We start from the raw sequence: 18756 nt of genomic DNA, 5'->3' as shown, positions 1-18756 counted from the left end.
GCACAGGGCAGAAGTGGTGGCAGTGGGTGGGAGATGGTGCAATCAAGTCGGCTCTCACCGAGATCTCTCACGGGAGGACTTCGGTGGGCAGGTGGACTGCATCTTGCCCAACATGGGGCAGGAACAGTGGATGTGGGCGGGGGGGGGGCACTGCAAGACACTCACCCAAGAAGGCCTTGGTCAGGTGAGGTCCGTCCTCCCCTCTTGCTCTGCAGGAAGCCTCGCTGCTGTGGATTCTGTGTGGGTGCTGCCAATCACATTGTGGCCACCTGTCACACAGGTACTGCAGTCAGGGTCCACCCACTGTGAGTGTGCTGCGTCCAGCCCTGCTCTTGTTTACAGCTGCTGGATTTCAAATTCCCTGGCAGGCAGGGCCAGGGGAGAGACCTGGCTTCAAGCATGGCTGGAACCAAACCCTCAGCCCTGATGAGGCCAGGCTGGGGGAGAGGTGCCTATCGCCCCCCAGGTTGTGGCAGGTCCATTCCATGGCTGGTTTGGGACCAGGGTGCCTCTTCCCTGGCTACAGATATAGTATACTTACATTTCCAGAAAACCTTTGACAAGGTTTGTAAATTAAGTTGTCATTGGATAAGTGAGAAGATCCTTTCCTGGATTGAGAATTGGTTAGAAGACAGGAAGCAAAGGGTGAGAATAAATGGTAAATATTCAGAAAGGAGAGGGGTAACTAGTAGCGTTCCCCAAGGACCAGTCCTAGAACCAATCCTATGCAACTTATTCATAAATGGTCTGGAGAAAGGGATAAACTATGAGTGGTAAAGTTTGCAGATGATACTAAACCGCTCAAGGCAGTTAAGACCAAAACAGTCTGTGAAGAACTTCAAAAAGATCTCACAAAACTGAGTGACTGAGCAACAGAAATGTAATGAAATTTAAAGTGCATAAATGTAAAATGATGCACATTGAAAAAACCCACCAACTGTACATGCAATATGATAGGGATTAATTTAGCTACAACTAATCAGGAAAGAGAACTTGGATCATTGTGATAGTTCTCTGAAAACATCCATGCAGTGTGCAGCAGCAGTCAAAGAAGCAAACAGGATGTTAGAAATCACTAAAAAAAGGGATAGAGAATATCTCATTGCAGTTATATAAAACCATGGTACACCCACATCTTGAATACTGCGTACAGATGTGGTCACCTCATCTCAAAAAAGATATATTGGCATTAGGAAAAGGTCCAGAAAAGGGCAACTAAAATGATTAGGGTTTGGAATGGGTCCCATATGAAGATAGATTAAAGAGACTAGGGCTTTTCAGCTTAGAAAAGAGGAGACTAAGGGGGGATAAGATAGAGGTATATAAAATTATGAGTGGTGTGGAGAAAGTGAACAAGGAGATATTATTTGCTTGCTCCCATAATATAAGAGCTAGGGAAACACCAAATTAAATTAATGAGTAGCAGGTTTAAAAACAAACAAAAAGGAAATTCTTCTTCACATAGTGCACAATCAGCCTGTGGAACTCCTTGCCAGAGGAGGCTGTGAAGGCTAGGACTATAACAGGGTTTAAAAAAAGAGCTAGATAAATTCATGGAGGTTAGGTCTAGTAATGGCTATTAGCCAGGATGGGTAATCAGTGATGTCTCTAGCCTGTGTTTGTCAGAAGCTGGAGATGGATGGTGAGAGAGAGAGAGAGATGGTTACCTATTCAGTTCACTCTCCCTGCGGTACCTGGCATTGGCCACTGTTGACAGACAGGATACTGGGCTGGGTGGACCTTTGGTCTGACCCAGTATGGCTGTTCTTATGGCTTTGGCAAGTCTGATGCAGGTCTGGGTTGGCACAAGCAGGGAGAAAGGCCTCTCCCCACTGAGGCAGGTCCATGCCTGAGCCAGCAGCCACAGGTGCCTCTCCATGCCGCAGCAGGTCCAGAGATTGGGGAGAGGCATCTTTCCCTACCCTTGACACACCTGCATGGGGCTTAATGGGCAGCTATGTGACTGCACATCTTAGAGGGAACTTAGCCCTTCCAGGAACACTGGCCCTCTACCTGCAGTACCAGTGATCATGATACATCTTCCCTATTTCACAAACATTTTAATATAAACATAAAAACAAATAATTGATGCCCACATGGCCATCCTGTGTCACTTTGGCCTGAGGCACTGGTACATCACCATGTTGGAGTCTTGTCTCGTCTTGACCACAGATTCAGCTGGTTATGCCGTTATTGAGATAGATCACTTGTATGATTGCAGCTTGTTTCTAAAAGTATATCTCTCTCAGAGTCTAGTTAATTCTCTCTCTCTCTGTGGAGTTCTCTCTCTTTGCGGGATTAGCCTCAGAATGGCTCTCTCCCTTTGCATTCTGTGATGGTCTCCGTAAACTCTCTCTGGGTTTGTGTCTGCTGGCTCCTGTCTTCCATTCCTTTGGATCACTTGTCATTCTAGCATAGTCATCTCATATAACCTGGGTGCCAATGCAACCCCCAATACTCCTTTAGTCTGCTCTGTGCCTGTGTAATGGGTAGATCCTTATAGACTGCCTGTCTCCAAGGCTGGTAAATTTTGGTTGACCTGGTATACTCTAGTGCTTGCTTTCTCTGATCATTACCCACCTCATCTGAGAGGGCATCTCCATCAATTTTCCCTCTAATCTTATCTATCCATGTGCAAAATAAATTTTTATGTACACACAAGCAGACAGTTTACAGGAACATAGCTCCATCCCTCTGGTAGCATGATTTTGGTCTTTCGTTCCATCAGTGTCTGCACTGGCCTGTTTGGCACCTTTTACTGCACTGTGACTGGATGGCCAGAGGCGTGTTGATGGAATCACTTCACTCCAGACACCACAGTCATCAGACCCTTGTTCTATCTGTGTCAGGAGTCTGCTGGCATAAGCCACTGGCTGCTCCTGCAAAAGAGCTCCTGCAGAAGAACCCAGTCCTTTTTCTGATGTATTACAGTGGTTCTCCTGGCTGACAGTACTTCACTGCAGGGGTATCCAATACCATTTGTATCAGTATGTTATACACTCACTGTTGGGAACATTCCCAGTCCACACCCTGAACTAATGTACCAGTTGCGATAGCACAGTCAGGTGGGGACAGAAAATGTATCACATCTGAGGTCCAGTGTCACTTTCACACCCACTGGAGTTGGCGTGTCTTCAACTGCTTTGACCTTCTTGGGCTCTGCTTTCAGTCCCTCTGCTGTGAGCAGATGTCCCATATATATCCCCTCGCGAGTCATGTTTTTTCTGGCTTGAGTTTTATGTTGTCACTGCTTTGCTGAAGAACACCGTTTTTTCTTTTTTTTTTGTCATGGCCTCCTCTAGCTTCAGTCTCATTACTTCTTTCACCTACTGTGAGGATACCATCTGTAAATATTTTCACACCAGTCAGTCCTGTCACCAATTCAGTTAAGTCTTCTCTGGAACACCTCTGATGGCAGTCAGCATGCTCAGCCATCTGTAGAGACCAAATGGTGTTGTAAAGGTTGTCAGTGTCCTGGACTCTTTTTTTCAGGCGTATATGCCAAAACCAGTTCCTCATATCACAGGCCAGCGGGGGTTCTGGCTCTGGAGAGTTCTGGCAAAATGTCATCCATTATGCATAGTAGATTGCAGCATCTTGTCAGTGGCTTTGGGTTTCTTCGTTTGATAATTTTCCTGATGGCTTCTTTACTGCACCATGTTGCCTGCTTAGGCTGTACTGTTCTCTACCAGTGCTTCTTGCATACTGGATTAGATACTGCCACTGGAATTTTCCTTCACGACAAGTGTCACTGTAGGGCCTACTTTTCAGCTTTGACACATCCCCATATTATCCACATAGTTCCAGGGCCATCCTGTTGCTTCCTGAACAGCAGCTGCCAAATTCTAACACTTCCCCCAATCAGATCTATGGTGTATATGGCCATATTCCACCTGATTCAGGACAGGTTACTTCCCTATTGTCATCCTCCTGCAAGGCCAGGTGTGGGTACAGCTTGAACTCCTCCTTCCTCTGAGCCTATCACTGGACTTGGTTTGGTGTCTGGAAATTTGGCTTTAGACTGAGTTCTGCAGCTCATGCTGCTGGCTGCTGTACTTCAGAGAACTCACCATTCAGCTGCTGCTACCACATTTCGTTAGTGAAAGAGTGAAGCTGAGTGCAGTAGAGTTGAACAAGTGGGACTTCATTAAACCCTGTGCATTGTTCTGTTCACATGGCTGAGTTGCTTCCTGTCTAACTCCTGCATTTCCCATTTTTCCCAGCGTTTCCTCAATAATAGCTCCTCCAGGGAATGTGAGCCCTGTGATCCAGAGGTATGAGAATTCCCCTTCCACAGATTATGATACTGAGGGGGATAGTCCAAGCCAATAATTCACATAACTTCAATAGTAGAGCAGGAAAGGTTCAGTTAGTCACACTCAGGTTTTGCAGAAGCACCTCTGGTTTGATGCACTTTTGATGAATCACAGGCAGGGTTCTGACGGGAGACTGCATTGTTTCTTTGCGGGATGCTGGGTACCACAGGCCAGCGGGGTTTGTGAATCTGCCAGGTGGACTGCTCCAAGCACAGACCAGCTAGGTAGAGAGGAATCAAGGCTTCCAGGTTTGGAGGACAGCTGGTTCCCATGCTGTCTAGCACCCAAGTGGTGCAGCTCTGAGGGTCTGGAATGAAACTATATTTCAAAATACTGACATTTCCCATGAACTAGAGATCCCAAGTTTCAGCCACCTCTGCTCCATGCCATGCTATGCTTAAATTCATGGATAAGCAGAATCCACTCTTACAAGCACGTTGGAAGCACATTTCTTTTCACTGAAGCAACTGTCACAGGATTATCTGTCACATCTTTAGGGTGGCAACAGAGCTGTCTTGTCTTGACAATTCTTTCAGAAAATGAAGAGGAGACTGGAGATGCCCTGAGCCCCATATATCTTGACAAAAATACTAGATATCCTGACTGTCATCGATTGGAAAGATATATTGTTTGTGCATCATAGGCTCATAATTTTTTTTTTTTGAAAAGTGCTTCAAATAATAAACCAGCCATTGATTCTGGAAGTTATTTTGTCAGAAACAATATTATAAAACTGGGAACACATACCATTTTTTAAAATTCCAAATCTCTCATTTTTCACAGTGCGACAGCATTAGTTGATAACAAAACCTGTTCCATCTAGCACGTTTATGAGAAGTAATAAATGTGACAGTCACATGCATTAGTTCTATCTATGTCTAATGAAGAAGGATTATAGGATAGAATGAAAGTAATGTTTGCAACTGAGGACATAAGGGAACTGATGAAAAATTTGCCAGAAAACCCTGGTAACTTAGCTTTGCCTGAAAGATGGTGGTAAGGAAATTATATTTTTTGTGTACAACGTATGCTTCAATGAATTTGAACTCAAGGAAGTTAGGTTTTAAGGGATGGCTCTGACATGGGCTTGGTATGTGAGATTTGGGGCAAGTCACCTTTCTCTACTTTCCAGTTTTGTCCATTTGTAGAAAGGAAATGAAAATGTTTCTCTCTGTAAAGTGCTTTCAAATCTATGGGTGAAACAAACTCACTGAGTGTGAAGTGTAAGTATGCAGCTTTGGTCTATTCCATAGATAAAAGCAGCAGAGTTGAGCTTTTTATTATTTCTTCATTTATTCTATTGTCTGGCACCACCATCATCTTTACAGGAACGAAGGACCTATGGTGTTCCAACCAGACCTGACCACAATGGGCGTTCTGCTGAAACACAATTTTATTCTGTCATAGGTTCAGTCTCTCTTGCTCCTCCAACACTTGATGTGTTACTCTGGGGAGCTCACCTTGCTTGAGATTTAAAGCCTTTTGAATAATATTTGAGAACTAGTGATAAATATTGCATTTGATACATTTGAATTTGGGGAGGCAGTAAAAGGCTAACTCAGCAGGTGTTCAACTGTGGTATGAGAATCAGGGGACTGTGGCTGATTTCTGCCACTTCAGAGACGTTTTGGTCAATGTTAAATTTCTGTTGGACCATTTTTAGTAAGGTGGGGAAAGGGGCTTGATTGGAAGATTTAAGGGCATTTTTATTGCAACTCAGTTTTTGCTAAGATGATCTTGAAAAGATTCCTTGCATGATATATGGATTTTCTTCTCTTTGCGGAACTGAGCTCAGACACCAGGAAAGCAAAGCTTTTCTTTTTTTTTCCTCAAAAGGAGCCTTTAAGCTGAGGGGAGGGGAGAAAGTTTTTAGGATGCGTGGAAGCTGCACAAGCTACAGAAGAAGCAAAAATATTTTGATTTGTCTAGTGGATTGGGTTTGACTTGGGGTGGGGGCAGGGGGAAATAAACTCATTCTCCCCTTCGTGCTGTCTGTTACATGGAATGAAGAAAAGAAATGTTTTATAAGATACTTCCCCTCCCACATAAAAAATGTGAGAGCTGATCTTTTTTATGAAACATATTACTATGAATGTTCCTGTAGAAAACATCTGGTCAGAACCTTTATCTAAACTCTTAAATGTAAAAAAATATGGCAAAGTAACTTTGTTTCTTTTGTTCCATTGGCTTTTAAGCACAACTGTTGCCTGAAACTACTCTGAAATCACAGATTAAAAAAGGGAAAGGAAATTCATGATTTTCGTTGTTTTTCTATAGCATTTTTATTTCCTTCTCTGTAATTCCAATGGCTGTAAGATACAATAGCATTTCCTAGTAGTCTGGGAAACAGCATCCTGCAGTTTTTCTTAGATCATCCCCATGCCAACTGTTGCCCTTTGGTTGAGGGGGTGTTCAAAGTCAAATTAAAGCAAAACACGCTCCTCTGATTTTCCTTTCCGGTATCCTCCTGTGACAACCTGTCTCTCTCAAATGAATGTCCCACATCACAAACACCTGCTGCTCCTTCTGCAGCTTTTTATTCTTAGCTCTCAGACAGGTCAGTCCATCCATTTGAACTGCCTGCCCTGCAAATTTAGCCATCTCTTACACAGAGAATCCGTTACAAAGCCTAAGATCAGTACACAACAGACAAGTCAATATGTACAAAAAATAATGGCAGTAAGATCCTTCTAAAAGAGGCTGTCTGCCTTTTGTCACGTTAGTTTGCTTTCTGTAACTAATCATTGGCCAATTACTTCCCTGTGTCTTATCGTTAGAAAGCCATAGAAGAAGAGGAAGAGATTATCTTGCATTTATAAATTGGTCTATTTCTTATTTGATTTTCCCCTCCTTTGAACAGTAAATCACTATTTGACTCTTCCCAGATCGTGTATTTAGGAGCTAAGAGAACTCCTGGGGAAGGATTTCCCACCAGCCCCCTTCACCTGTGCATTAATGAGAATACAGGTTGAATCCTTCTAATCCAGAACTCTCTCATCTGGCAACATCTATAATCCAGCATTATTTTACTTATCCAGATGACCACTTATCATGGGGTGTGGCTAAACTGCCCACAGTCCCATAAAATTTGTTTATACCCAGCAGTTCTGGCTCTCAGTATTCTGTGCTGTTATTTAGCTGTACTTTGTCCCTAAGTGTCTTCTAAAAGCCTAGTAAGCAGTGGAAGTGTTGGTAACCTGATAGACAATATTGACTTTCTGCGTTTCAGTAAATTCTCATGTTCGGTACGAGTCAGGTCCAGAGGGTGCCAGACTAAAGAAGTTCAACTTGCATTGGCTTGTGGATGTCAGCAAACCTTCAGGTTATAGTTAAAACAGCAAGAGAACACATAAGCTTTTCACAGGCTCCTAACCACTCTCCCTGCCAGGCAGAGAACTGAGGTATTAGTGCTGGCTCTGCCATTGATGTGGCATGTGTGATGTCAGGCAAGCTATTTTTCCTTTTGCTATCCTTAGTTTATTCCTCTGTAAAATGGGAATGATACTGCTTGACTTTTAAAAAGAGCTTGGAGATCCATGGACAAGAAGTGCTCTGTCAGAGCTAAGACTTATGCAGTTTTCATGGTGAATGGATAGTTAAAAGGTCTGAGTGTGCATGGGAGCCTTTATTATGAAAGTGACTTTGCGATGTCAAATCTGAACTCATCTGATGGCTAACAGTAGGACCCACAAACAGGTCTGTGTATAAGATATATTTTTAAATGGTCAAAAAGCACATAACTGTCTCAAATGTGCATGTGAGTTGGGGGTTAATAACACTGCATAACACTAAAGCTCACTTCTGCAGAGACACTTTATGAATAATAAATAATACTGTCATCTTCCGATTACTCACCACAGTACATCTATTTTCTAATAAGGCTCACTTCGGTGTTTTACAGGCATAACTATGTTGGTTAGGGGTATGTTTGTTTTTATTTTACTAGTAAAGCTATGCCAGTAAAAGCCCAAGTGTAGATGCAATAATAATGATTTAGCACTTTAATACCAATTTAACTGTGTTAACACTGGTTTAACACCACCAGCATAAGTCTAACAATAAAACCCTGTTGGTACAGACACAATTGTAGCAAAATGACATGGTTGGAATGAAGATCACAATCGAGTGTGAGTGAAAAGTCCCAAAGAAATTCCATAGGAATATTTTAGATTAACTATGAAGAATAACTCCATCAAGGGGGGATGAAAAAATCACAGGGGAAGAAGTCAGCACTTATACCTCCATCCTGCAATGAGCTCCAATAAAGCCCTTAATATGCCTTGGGATAGAACCCTTAATGTACATTCAGTTCTGAAAAATTTCTAAATATGCATACTCTGAATACAATAGGCTTGCCAAGGTGTACTTGAGGACAGCATCTGCTTGCAGAATATTTATTACAGTGCTGATGCACATTCCAGAAAGCACTTGGCAGTTTTGGATCCTAAGGCTGTTTGTAAGATGGGTGGTTAGAAAACCCCCATCTTTTTACTTGTAAACTAAAGCACATCTGCTGTGGAGTCACTTAGGCACCATAAATGTAGAATCCTGCAAGCCCATTTCTTCCCAGTCATTTTCAGAGGAGAACTAAACATTAAAGTGTCATTTTCCTTCTGTGATCAAAAGCGTCTCTTCCCTGCCTTGTCTCAGATATTTTACAACTGCCCACCTTTCCGTGCTAACAAACCACCTCACCAAGAGTGTTTCCCGCCAGCTGTTCCCTGTTGGAACTTCAGAGGCACATGCATTCACATGGCAAGCCCTTTTTCCCCACGACCATTTTTGTATGCCCACCTGCTTGCACAAATGCATGTGTTCACCATCAGGTATGTGCAGGTGCACACACTGACATGCACGCACGCACGCACGCACGCACGCACGCACACACAGAGTTTTACCACCTCTGTCTCTTCCTGCCAGCCTGGTCTCCAAGTCATGTTTTCAAAAGCTGCCAAGTGCTCTTTTGAGGCTGCCAAAAGCCAAAAAAAAAAAAGCATTTGGAGAAGCAGCAGTTTGGGAATAGACAACACTGAGAGTAACTGTTAAATTGTGTAACTCTCACAGTAGGGCTCACATGTGACCAGCGACTGTTCTACCAAGGGACGCTGAAAACAGAAATGGCCTCTTAGAGCAAAGCTAAGCACTAAAATCCTGACTGCATTAAAAAAAATATATATACAAAATCCCCTTTCTTCCTGAACTGGTTATGGAACTGGCCCAGAATATGCTGTAGAATCATGTAACACTAGAACTGGAAGGGAGCTTGACAGGTCATCGATGTCCATAACTATAGCTCTCCACAGCTAAGGTGGCAGAACTATCTCCTGCATCTGGAAATGTTTCCTTCAGACTTCAGCTTATTGATTCCCAGATTTCTGTCCTCTCACCCTTATTTGTGTCCGAGTAGCATCTTATTCTGGACTGCGGGGCGAGAATCTGTGGAGCTCCAGAGTGTCCATCATATCAATTAAACCTATCATCCAGGCCAAGGCAGCTGGCCAGTAGACAGAGGGCAAGCTTGTGACCCTACCCATTGGCTGTCACTTCACCCAGTATCTGAAGTAGCTTGTGCCCCCGGTGGCACATCCCTGAACACAGAGAGTCTAACTGTGCCTGGCTCCTTAGGGGCAGCTTAACTGGGGACAGCTGTTTTCACTTTACATCCACATACTCATTGAAGGTTAGGCCCAATTTAGCCCCATTTGTAAGGCTGCATAAATGGCCCACTAGGATTCTGGGCATGGAACATTAACTGTGTGACTTTGTGCCCACCCTGGGATGGAAGGCTGACTGCCCAAAGGCCTCATGGGAAAGGCTGGCCTGATGGATAAGACACTAGCATGGGACTCTGGAGAGTTGGCTGCCATCCCTGGCTTTACTACAGGCCTGGGCTGGCGACGGGACCCAGAGGTTCTTATTCTTTCCCAACAGGTTTTCCTCTTAAGTAAAAACAAACAACAACCCAACAGGTCCCTCCCCAGTAAAAGGCCCTTCACTAGATTGCCACGATGCACTGCAGCTCACTCACTAGGGGCCCTGAGGCAAACAGGTGGGCAAATCAGCCATGCAGCTCATGGGAATGGCCGTGGGTGGAACATATCCCAGGTGTGTTATGAACTCTGTCCAGGAGAAGCCTTGGGCTCCTTGTCCTTCTAACCTTTCCCTTTTTTCTCCTTCTCTAGTTTGTTGCTCAGCCAAACTGCCAGCAGCTGCTTGCTACACTGTGGTACGACGGCTTTCCAGGATGGAGGCGGAAACACTGGGCAGTAAAGCTCTTGACCTGCATCACCATCGGACTGCTATTTCCCGTGCTTTCTGTGGCATATTTAATTGCACCTAAGAGCAGGCTGGGACTGTTCATTAAAAAGCCATTTATAAAGTTTATCTGCCACACTGGTTCTTACCTAACCTTCCTCTTCATGCTACTGCTGGCATCACAGCACATTGTCAGGACTGATCTCCATGTGCAGGGACCACCTCCCACCGTCGTTGAATGGATGATCCTGCCGTGGGTTCTAGGTAAATCAGATGAAACACTAGCATGCCTGGCCCTCAGCTGGCAGACTAATGCTCATGATGACCGGGTGTGGATTAGTTGCTACAGGTTGAACCTCTCTAATTCGGAACTCTCTCAGCTGGCAACCTCCATTATCCAGCATGATTTAAGTTAGCTGGATGACCACTTCTCATGGGTGTAGCCAAATTTCCCATGAATCCCATTAAGTTTGCTTCCAGTTACCAGTGCTAGCTCTCGGCATTTTGTTATTTAGCTCTAATTTACCCCAAATGTGTTCTAAGAGCTCAGTAAGCAGTGGAAGTGTTGCGTTGGTAATGCTGCTAGACAATTAGATTAGAGAGGTTCAACCTGTAATTACAGTGTTATCTGCATGTAAAGAGGGTTGGCAACCAAATTCGAAAACTACTCTCCCTGTTCTGGAGCTATAGGACTAGGACTGTTTTGTTGTTTTTTTATTGCCATCTACTGTGTCTTTTGTCCTCAGTAAGTGGCACCAGCCTTAGATAACCATCAGAGATCCTGTGCCTTATATACAGTAAACTCTTTCATATCCAGCTGCCCCAGGACCAGGAGGTTACTGGATAGTCAAATGTTCTAAATAATAGAGAGGTATACCTAGCAATGCATAACACTAAAGAAAAACAAGATTAGGTACTAAGAAACAAAAATGTATGCAAAGCACTTTATTTACCAAAAGTACTATTGTACACTCTAAGCTTATACTGTATTTGCTGCTGCTACTGCTGCTGCCGGTTAAACACTGTTTTGATGCCAGTAGATGAAATAATGAACTATGATGTGTGTCTTATGGTTAAAATGCCAGTTATTTGAGAATTCTGGCTGATGGAATGCTGGTTAAAACAGAGTTTACTGTACTTCTTTTGAGGCACAGTTCCTTCTGCACTTCCCTTTTGTCCTGAGTGGGGAAGGGGCACCATAACGAGCTGCCGGCTTAAATCGGCAATGAATTATGATGCTCCCGTGCTGTCTGCACTGCGCTGGCTGGTGCCTCAGGGAGGCAGAGGTCGGTGTGCTCCTCTTTGCCCATTCCCCACCAGTCTACACTTGGGAAGGTTCAGCTGGTAGAGTGCCCGCCTACACTGGTGCACGCAGGCCCAGTGTAACTTGCACATGGGGCATTGGGGGGAGGCTCCTACCCTGCCTTTTGCCCCGAGCTGGCACAGAATCCAAGTCCCAGTCTAGCTCTCCAGTGTGAACCGGGTTTTGGAAATGTCAGAGTAGAAGCCGTCTGGTCCAGTCTGATTTGTACAGCCCTCGTTAGGAACAAAATGAGGTGACTGCATCCCTGTTTTGTGTGTTTCACAAAAGCAAAGAATAAAGGTGATCTTGTAGGACGGGACCCAGGTTAAAACGATCAGATGTGCAAAAAAAGCCACATCTTGATGCATGTTTGAGTCAGGTGCTTTGCTGCTTTCAGGCTGAGCTGCCTTGAGCTCAGGGGCAAACTGTGGCAAGCAAAAGCTTGTAGGATCACACAGGAAACACAAGCTCTCCTTTTGCTATACCTTATGAAAACATTTCTGCTCCCATGTACCATTGTCTTAAGCTGGAGTCCGATTCTGCAGCTCCTGTTAAAGAAATTATAAGGCCAAGAAAAATATCGGCCAAGGGCTGTATGGGCAAAGGGCAGATTCCACAATAACGTTCCTGCCAGCTAGCGCTCTCAGGTCCAGCAACCTGCTCCTGCAAGATAAGGTGCTTCACCCAGTTTAGAGGCCATGTGAATACAAACCCTTTTAAAGGATGTAAAATAAGACAGAGCTATTTCCTTGCTTTTTCCCCCACAAGTGGCATTGACATCCCTGTGTGATGTTGCAAGGCCACTTGTAATGCAATGTCCCCCATTAAGCCATCCCATATACGTTGCTTTGTCCTGCATTGTTGCCATGCTGGTGCCACCGTCCTGCTCTATCGCTGGCATGAGCGATCAGGTCCAGTGCCTTGAACCTGGACTTACTTTAAACTCAGCCTTGAGGTTCTAGGCTCAGCACGTTCCATTTGGGCCCATCTCCACTCAGAAGGCTGATTTGTAGGACGGGCAGGCCCTGGGTTGGGACTCAAAAAATTTTGGTTAGTGGCTCTACCACAAGCTTCCTGTCTCACCTTGAACAGGTCAGTTCACTACAGCTGACTGGAGCACCACAATGAGATTTCAAAATTTGTTTTTGGTCTGCACTGGAATGAACATAAAACCTTTCAGCTGTTTTAATACAATATCTGTGAGAGACTCAGCTGTGAGGCCTGGCTCTGTTTCCACAGCAGAGCTTTTAGCCTAGATCAGGGGTCAGCAACCCCCAGCATGGGTGCCAAAAGTGGCATGTGTGTTCAGAACTCAGCCGCACTCCTCCCCCGTGCAGCTGAGAGCTTGCTCAAAGCCATGACCGGCTAATACTGCCGAGTACCAGCAATTTGTTTATTAATTAAGCTGTTGTAAGTAGAACTATTAGCGACTTTAAAAAGTATCCGTGGCACTTGGACCATACAGAGAAGCCAAAGGGTCAAATTTCAGCACTCCACCTTGCTAACCCCTGGCCTAGATCATTCCAATGTAGGGACTTGTATGTGTCTAAACTCTGTGCCAGGGCAGTACAGATATAGAAGTTTCTCTTGCTTGTTCCCTCCCCAGCTCAAAAGCCGTCCTGCTAAAACTTCAGTGGAAACTGATACATTGCCACAACATTTTTGGCTTCAACAAAACAGCACATTTCACCGAAATGCAATTTCATCAGAAATATTCTGCTGAACTCTGCATTTTACATCTGGGGAATTCAGGCACTGAAGTTAAGTGGAGACTTGATAAAACTTACTTTCCTTGTAGGAATGTTGTAAGGATAAATTAGGGTCAGAGCCTGTCTGCTCTCTCTGTCCCCTTGGTACTGCTCTAGTAACAGAGGAGATACTGATTTGCCCTAACATGACATCTGGGAATTCTCCAGCTACAACAGGAATTCCTACAGGGTTGATTACCACAGCGTTGATCCATCACTTGAGAAGTTCTAGTGAAGACCAGGCTAAAATCAACCACTGTTTGTTTTCTCATTGACTCAGGTACTCTACCATAACAGAATGAATAAAGGGAGTCCAGGGGAGAGTTTTCTTCTGTTGAGCCAGCATGGCGCAGCACCTGTGCTAAGTAGATCTAAACTGTCAATATTTGAGTTACGCTACTAATGTAACTCAAATTGCATAACTTACATCAACCTGTCCCTGAACTGCAGACCAGCCCCTTCATCAGGCTGCAGCATTGAAAGGCAAGCGTGAATAATAAATTAACAAATATCTCTTCAAAAGCCCATCATGAGGCTTACTTACATGTTCTAAGACTTGAACCAATCAGATAATTTCACACACTTCAAAAATTTGGACAAAAATTGCCACATTCTTTTTCCACAAAACCTAAAAATGCTGTTTCTATGTTTTACCCAGCTTACTGCTAGTTAGCACAAGTTTTACAAAATTCTAAATGCGGATGAAAAGATGCATCAGTGTCAAAGATGTTAAACTTTTTTCTCATTTTGACCAGCTCAATCCAAAATATAGGAGAAGTTGTGCTACTTCCCACAGTCTATCCCCAGAGCTTTCACATTGTCTGCTCCCGATTCTTTGTAGTCTACAACAATAGGAATTAGCAAATGGATCTGTGCCATTGAAATGTACGACAGCACAAATAAACAGGACTAAACAGTGAAGCAACCCCTTTTTCCTAACATGTCCTCTATCCCAACTTTACATTTAAATTATAGTAAATTCTATGGAGAATAAAAGACCTTCAAACAAGATGAGTATGAGTCTGTAGGGAAGAATTTACTATTTTAGTGTCCTTTTTATTTTGGAAATTTCTCTGCTAGAGAGAGAAGGAACAGGCACGTACAGTGCAGACAGCATTACAGTAACTATAGTAACAATACTAAGCGTGATTACTCACAATAAATACAACATAGTTGTTCTTCAGTGGAAGCTGCTCCATTGATGATTTTATTATTTTATTTTGCATATGCAAAGATTTTAAGACAGCAGTAATAAAATTACCTTTTTGGTCATAACACACTGCTGACTTGACCCATGACATGTCAGACATTAACTGAGGAAATGTGATTGACAACTTTATGTCTGCAATAGTTAATTTCCATGCTCTTTGTCCTGCACATTGCACCTTTAATATCCTTGAAACCAGACTCAACTGATAGCCCAGTTTGAAGGATCACATGATAGTTCTGTTGGATTCTTGTTGGCTGCTCTCTCAATGCATTTTTGTATTTTCTGATTAAATCTTGCTGCTTGAGTCACATCCAGTGTTATAAACATAAAATATATGGGGATAGGAGTAAAATTTCATAAGTGCTAAGGGACTTAGGTGCAACAATTCCATTTTAAAAGTTACTCAGGCACTTAGGAGCCTACGTCTCATCGCCTTTCAATGGGACTTAGGGTATGAATAACTGCAGCCAAGGTGTGTGATTGCAGCATGTGCAAAGATACCAGGCTACATTTAATCTAGCAAGCACAGGTGTCAGCAGCAACGGAACTGCAGCAGCCTGGACGTCAACTCAGTCTAGCTACCAAGTGTGTACACAGGATCCAGGCAGGATTGCATGGTTTGTGCTGAAACCTGTTCTGCCGCAGTTTCACTACCATGGTTACTCACAGTAGGTAGATTTAAATTAAATATGCAACAATCATACCACTCAGCTGTAATGTAAACACACCCTTAAGCCTCTAAACACTTATGTGACTTGTGAAAATGGGGCCTAAGCACTGGAATCACATAGGCTCTTTTGCAAATATTACTCTAGGTCACTTAGTTGAGTGGTGAAGGGCCCTGGAGACTTTCATTATGACCATTGGCAAACTTAGCCTCTGTTCGTAACAAATGGGAATAATTTCCTGCTGCAGGTTGGGGGCTGGCATTTGTGTAAGGAGTTGATAGTCTTAGTCTACTTCGTAGTGAACAAATATCCACTTCCAAAAAACCCACCACCACAACTGGTGCAAAGTGGAGCACAAGAAGGCAACCTCAGCAAAGAAGGCATACACTGAATGCCAGATTCCAACATCCTTACTCAAGTTGAGTAGTAAATTCCTAACTTCCCTATTGATCCTATTGAAGCCAGTGCTGCTGTTCATGAAATAAGGTGGCATTTAACAAATGTGCCTGGAAGATGGATGTGACCTTTCCATCTTAGGGCCAAGGAAGATGGATGGAGGGAAACCTGTGTTGCTGCCATCTATCTTATGAACACTGTCCCCTGTGCACTGAGCACTTGGGCGCCATCCAGATGAAATTCAAATGCCACCCAGCTGATCAGCAGAGACCCCACAGTTGGCAACAGGTGGGTCTACTGGTGGTGCACATCTGTACATGTATTGGCACACAACAAAATTCATTCTGCACATGGGTAGGAAAAACAGCTGGAGTATTGCTTATGAACAAGGGTAGAGAAATCAGCCATCCAGGCTGTCAAACCGGCATCATTAATGAGCACTATATTACCCTTTAGACACTGCAGAGATGGATGCTCTAGTAATAACTAAGATGAATGAATTCACTGAAGCCTTTTATTTAAATCAATAACAACTTCCCCTGGGACAGGTGACCCACACTTTCTAAAGGGGAACTTTGACTTAAAATAGTTACAATTAATTTGTGTTTCATGCAGCATCTTCCTGTGCTTCATGTGTGAAACACTCAACCTGCTCCATTTGTCTTCTGATTGCATTTCCCATTCTGTTGTAAGATGCTCTGTAAGCAGCTTTATTGCATTTTGTAGGCAAGGAAAAGGTGAGGCAGTTTTTTTTCCCCCCCGTCAAGCAGTTAATTTATTAATTGCCTTTTATTACATTGGCTTTGCTCTGCTTTAATGGCCAGTAATGCTCCTGCATGCAGATAAACTCTCTTTCTTCCCACAGGTTTTATCTGGGGAGAAATCAAGGAAATGTGGGATGGCGGATTCAACGAGTATATACATGACTGGTGGAATCTGATGGACTTTGCCATGAATTCACTCTACCTTGCAACCATCTCCCTGAAAATTGTGGCTTATGTCAAGGTACAATAAGTCAGAGCCTGTGCGTACAGACTCTGAAGCTACACATGAAATTAAATGTCAGCACTAAAATCCATCTCAAAGACAACAACAACCCACATCACGAGGGGGCCTAGCTGGCATCTTTGTTTGCAAACTCAGTTGGAAAACCATTGTCAGCATTGGTTTGGAGAATGAGCAGGCGTCTCGCCCCTTAGAGGTTGTGTTGCTGGGTTCACTTGGAAGTACGTTGTCTAGGGATGTTGCGGCTGGGGGAGTTCACATAGCCGCTGTCCTCCGTGTAATGGTGGGTAAAGAGAGAGCCTCAGCTTCTGGATTGTCACAGAGCTCCGGGTCCACACTGCTAAATCCCCCAAAAATGTAACATTGAATCCCAAACAAGGAGTGCAGAAAACAATGAGAGTTTTGCAATGTAAATGGGGGAGTTGATAAAGTGCCCTGTTCCGAATTTACAGTGAGGCTGCAGATTTACTCCCATGCTCCACTACTTGAGCTAGGGCAGATCACTGTTAGCCTCTAAAGCACCTTTCAGCTTCAGGAGCAGCTGCTGTTTTGAAGCCAGAGGCGCCCTCTCCTTACGCACACACACAGAGTTCAATCCCTGCAGTACCTCGACACAGCAACTCCCTTTGCCTTTCGTGGGAGAGTGTCTCTCTCTCTCTCTCTCTCTCACACACACACACAGTCCCTGCATTCCCTCAATGCAGCGTCTCCCATAGACTTGCGTGGGAGTTGTGTGCTTGCGGAATCCAGCTCACTGAGTTTTCTCTAATCGTTCTGTTGCCCACAGAGGTTGTGAGCCTGCTTCTCCTCTCATGCTGATATGAATCAGGAGCAACTCCTTCCAAGTTAATAGTATTACAGTTGTATCAGTCAAAAATAAAGTAGCCCTCTTCTCAGACTAAGAGGGTCTTTCCCCAGCAGCTCCCCAGGATTCCTGCTTCTGACAGCCATACACAACTGAGATTACAACTCCAGACCTACATTCCTGCTGCTTTAGACATGGCTCCAAATCGGAACATTTCTTCATGCAGGGGGCTTAGGGAAGTAGAGCTACCTGGTAGACGCTCACTCGTCCCCTTGTCAGATCTTCCCAAACCTCTGCATTTAGAAGAAAATGTCCATGGCAGCAATAGGCCCCACATGGCCTGTTGAGGTTGCGCGTGCGGCCCAGGAAACATTGTGTTTATTGTTGCCCACACGCGGGGATGCAAGGTTCTGCTGGTCTCCATCCACGTAGGATTTCTCCTGCTGTTATTACTAAAGTGACACTTGCATAAAGCAAGGGCGTGTGAAGTGAGGTGCATGCTGATTGTACATATTGTCTGTGGGAGCCAGCGCTCCCTCTGTATCTGAAGTGCTTCTATGGCTCAATCAGCATGCCCCACCAATTCTAGGTCCACAAGTGCAATTAGCAAAGCTACCCTGTCCCAGGAGACTTGGTGACAACAATTTCGCAGCCAACAGAGAAGAAAGAGGGTCACTCATGCAGCCCACTCACTATCCTAGGCTGCCCAACACTGCTCCAGAGTACATCTCCTCCATACATAGGGGATGCTCTCCATAAACTGACCTCCTTCCCTGCATTGTGAATGTGACTGGTCCCACAGCAATTAGGGCTTTCCATTTTTGCAGCTCTAGACCACATACACCATGGGAAGATTTGTGGTCAGTCACAATGGAAGGAGATAGGAGAGAGAGATGAGTAAACTGAACATTTCACAGGCTAGGGGGAAAAAAACAGTCCTATAAGCTCTTGCGACACACAGACCAGCAGGGGGGCCATTTTACAGCGCAGAAGGCTGCTTGCCACTGCATTAGCACTTTGCAAAGAGTGCTGCTGCTCCCTGAACAGGTT

General features: G+C 44.2%; 1 protein-coding gene across 1 annotated transcript in view; it reads left to right on the top strand.

The window, feature by feature from the left end:
- Nucleotides 1-18756, top strand: part of TRPC5 (transient receptor potential cation channel subfamily C member 5) — a 105440-nt gene that overhangs the window by 48040 nt on the left and 38644 nt on the right. Inside the window, exons 3-4 of the mRNA XM_075007696.1 lie at nt 10499-10835; nt 16762-16901. Coding sequence (XP_074863797.1) covers nt 10499-10835; nt 16762-16901 — 477 coding nt within the window. The remainder of the gene's footprint in view (nt 1-10498; nt 10836-16761; nt 16902-18756) is intronic.

Source organism: Carettochelys insculpta, chromosome 13 (genome assembly GCF_033958435.1).
Source record: "Carettochelys insculpta isolate YL-2023 chromosome 13, ASM3395843v1, whole genome shotgun sequence".
NCBI lineage: Eukaryota > Metazoa > Chordata > Testudines > Carettochelyidae > Carettochelys > Carettochelys insculpta.
Note: the sequence above shows the minus strand (reverse complement) of the source record. Positions and strands in the feature narration are given on the sequence as shown.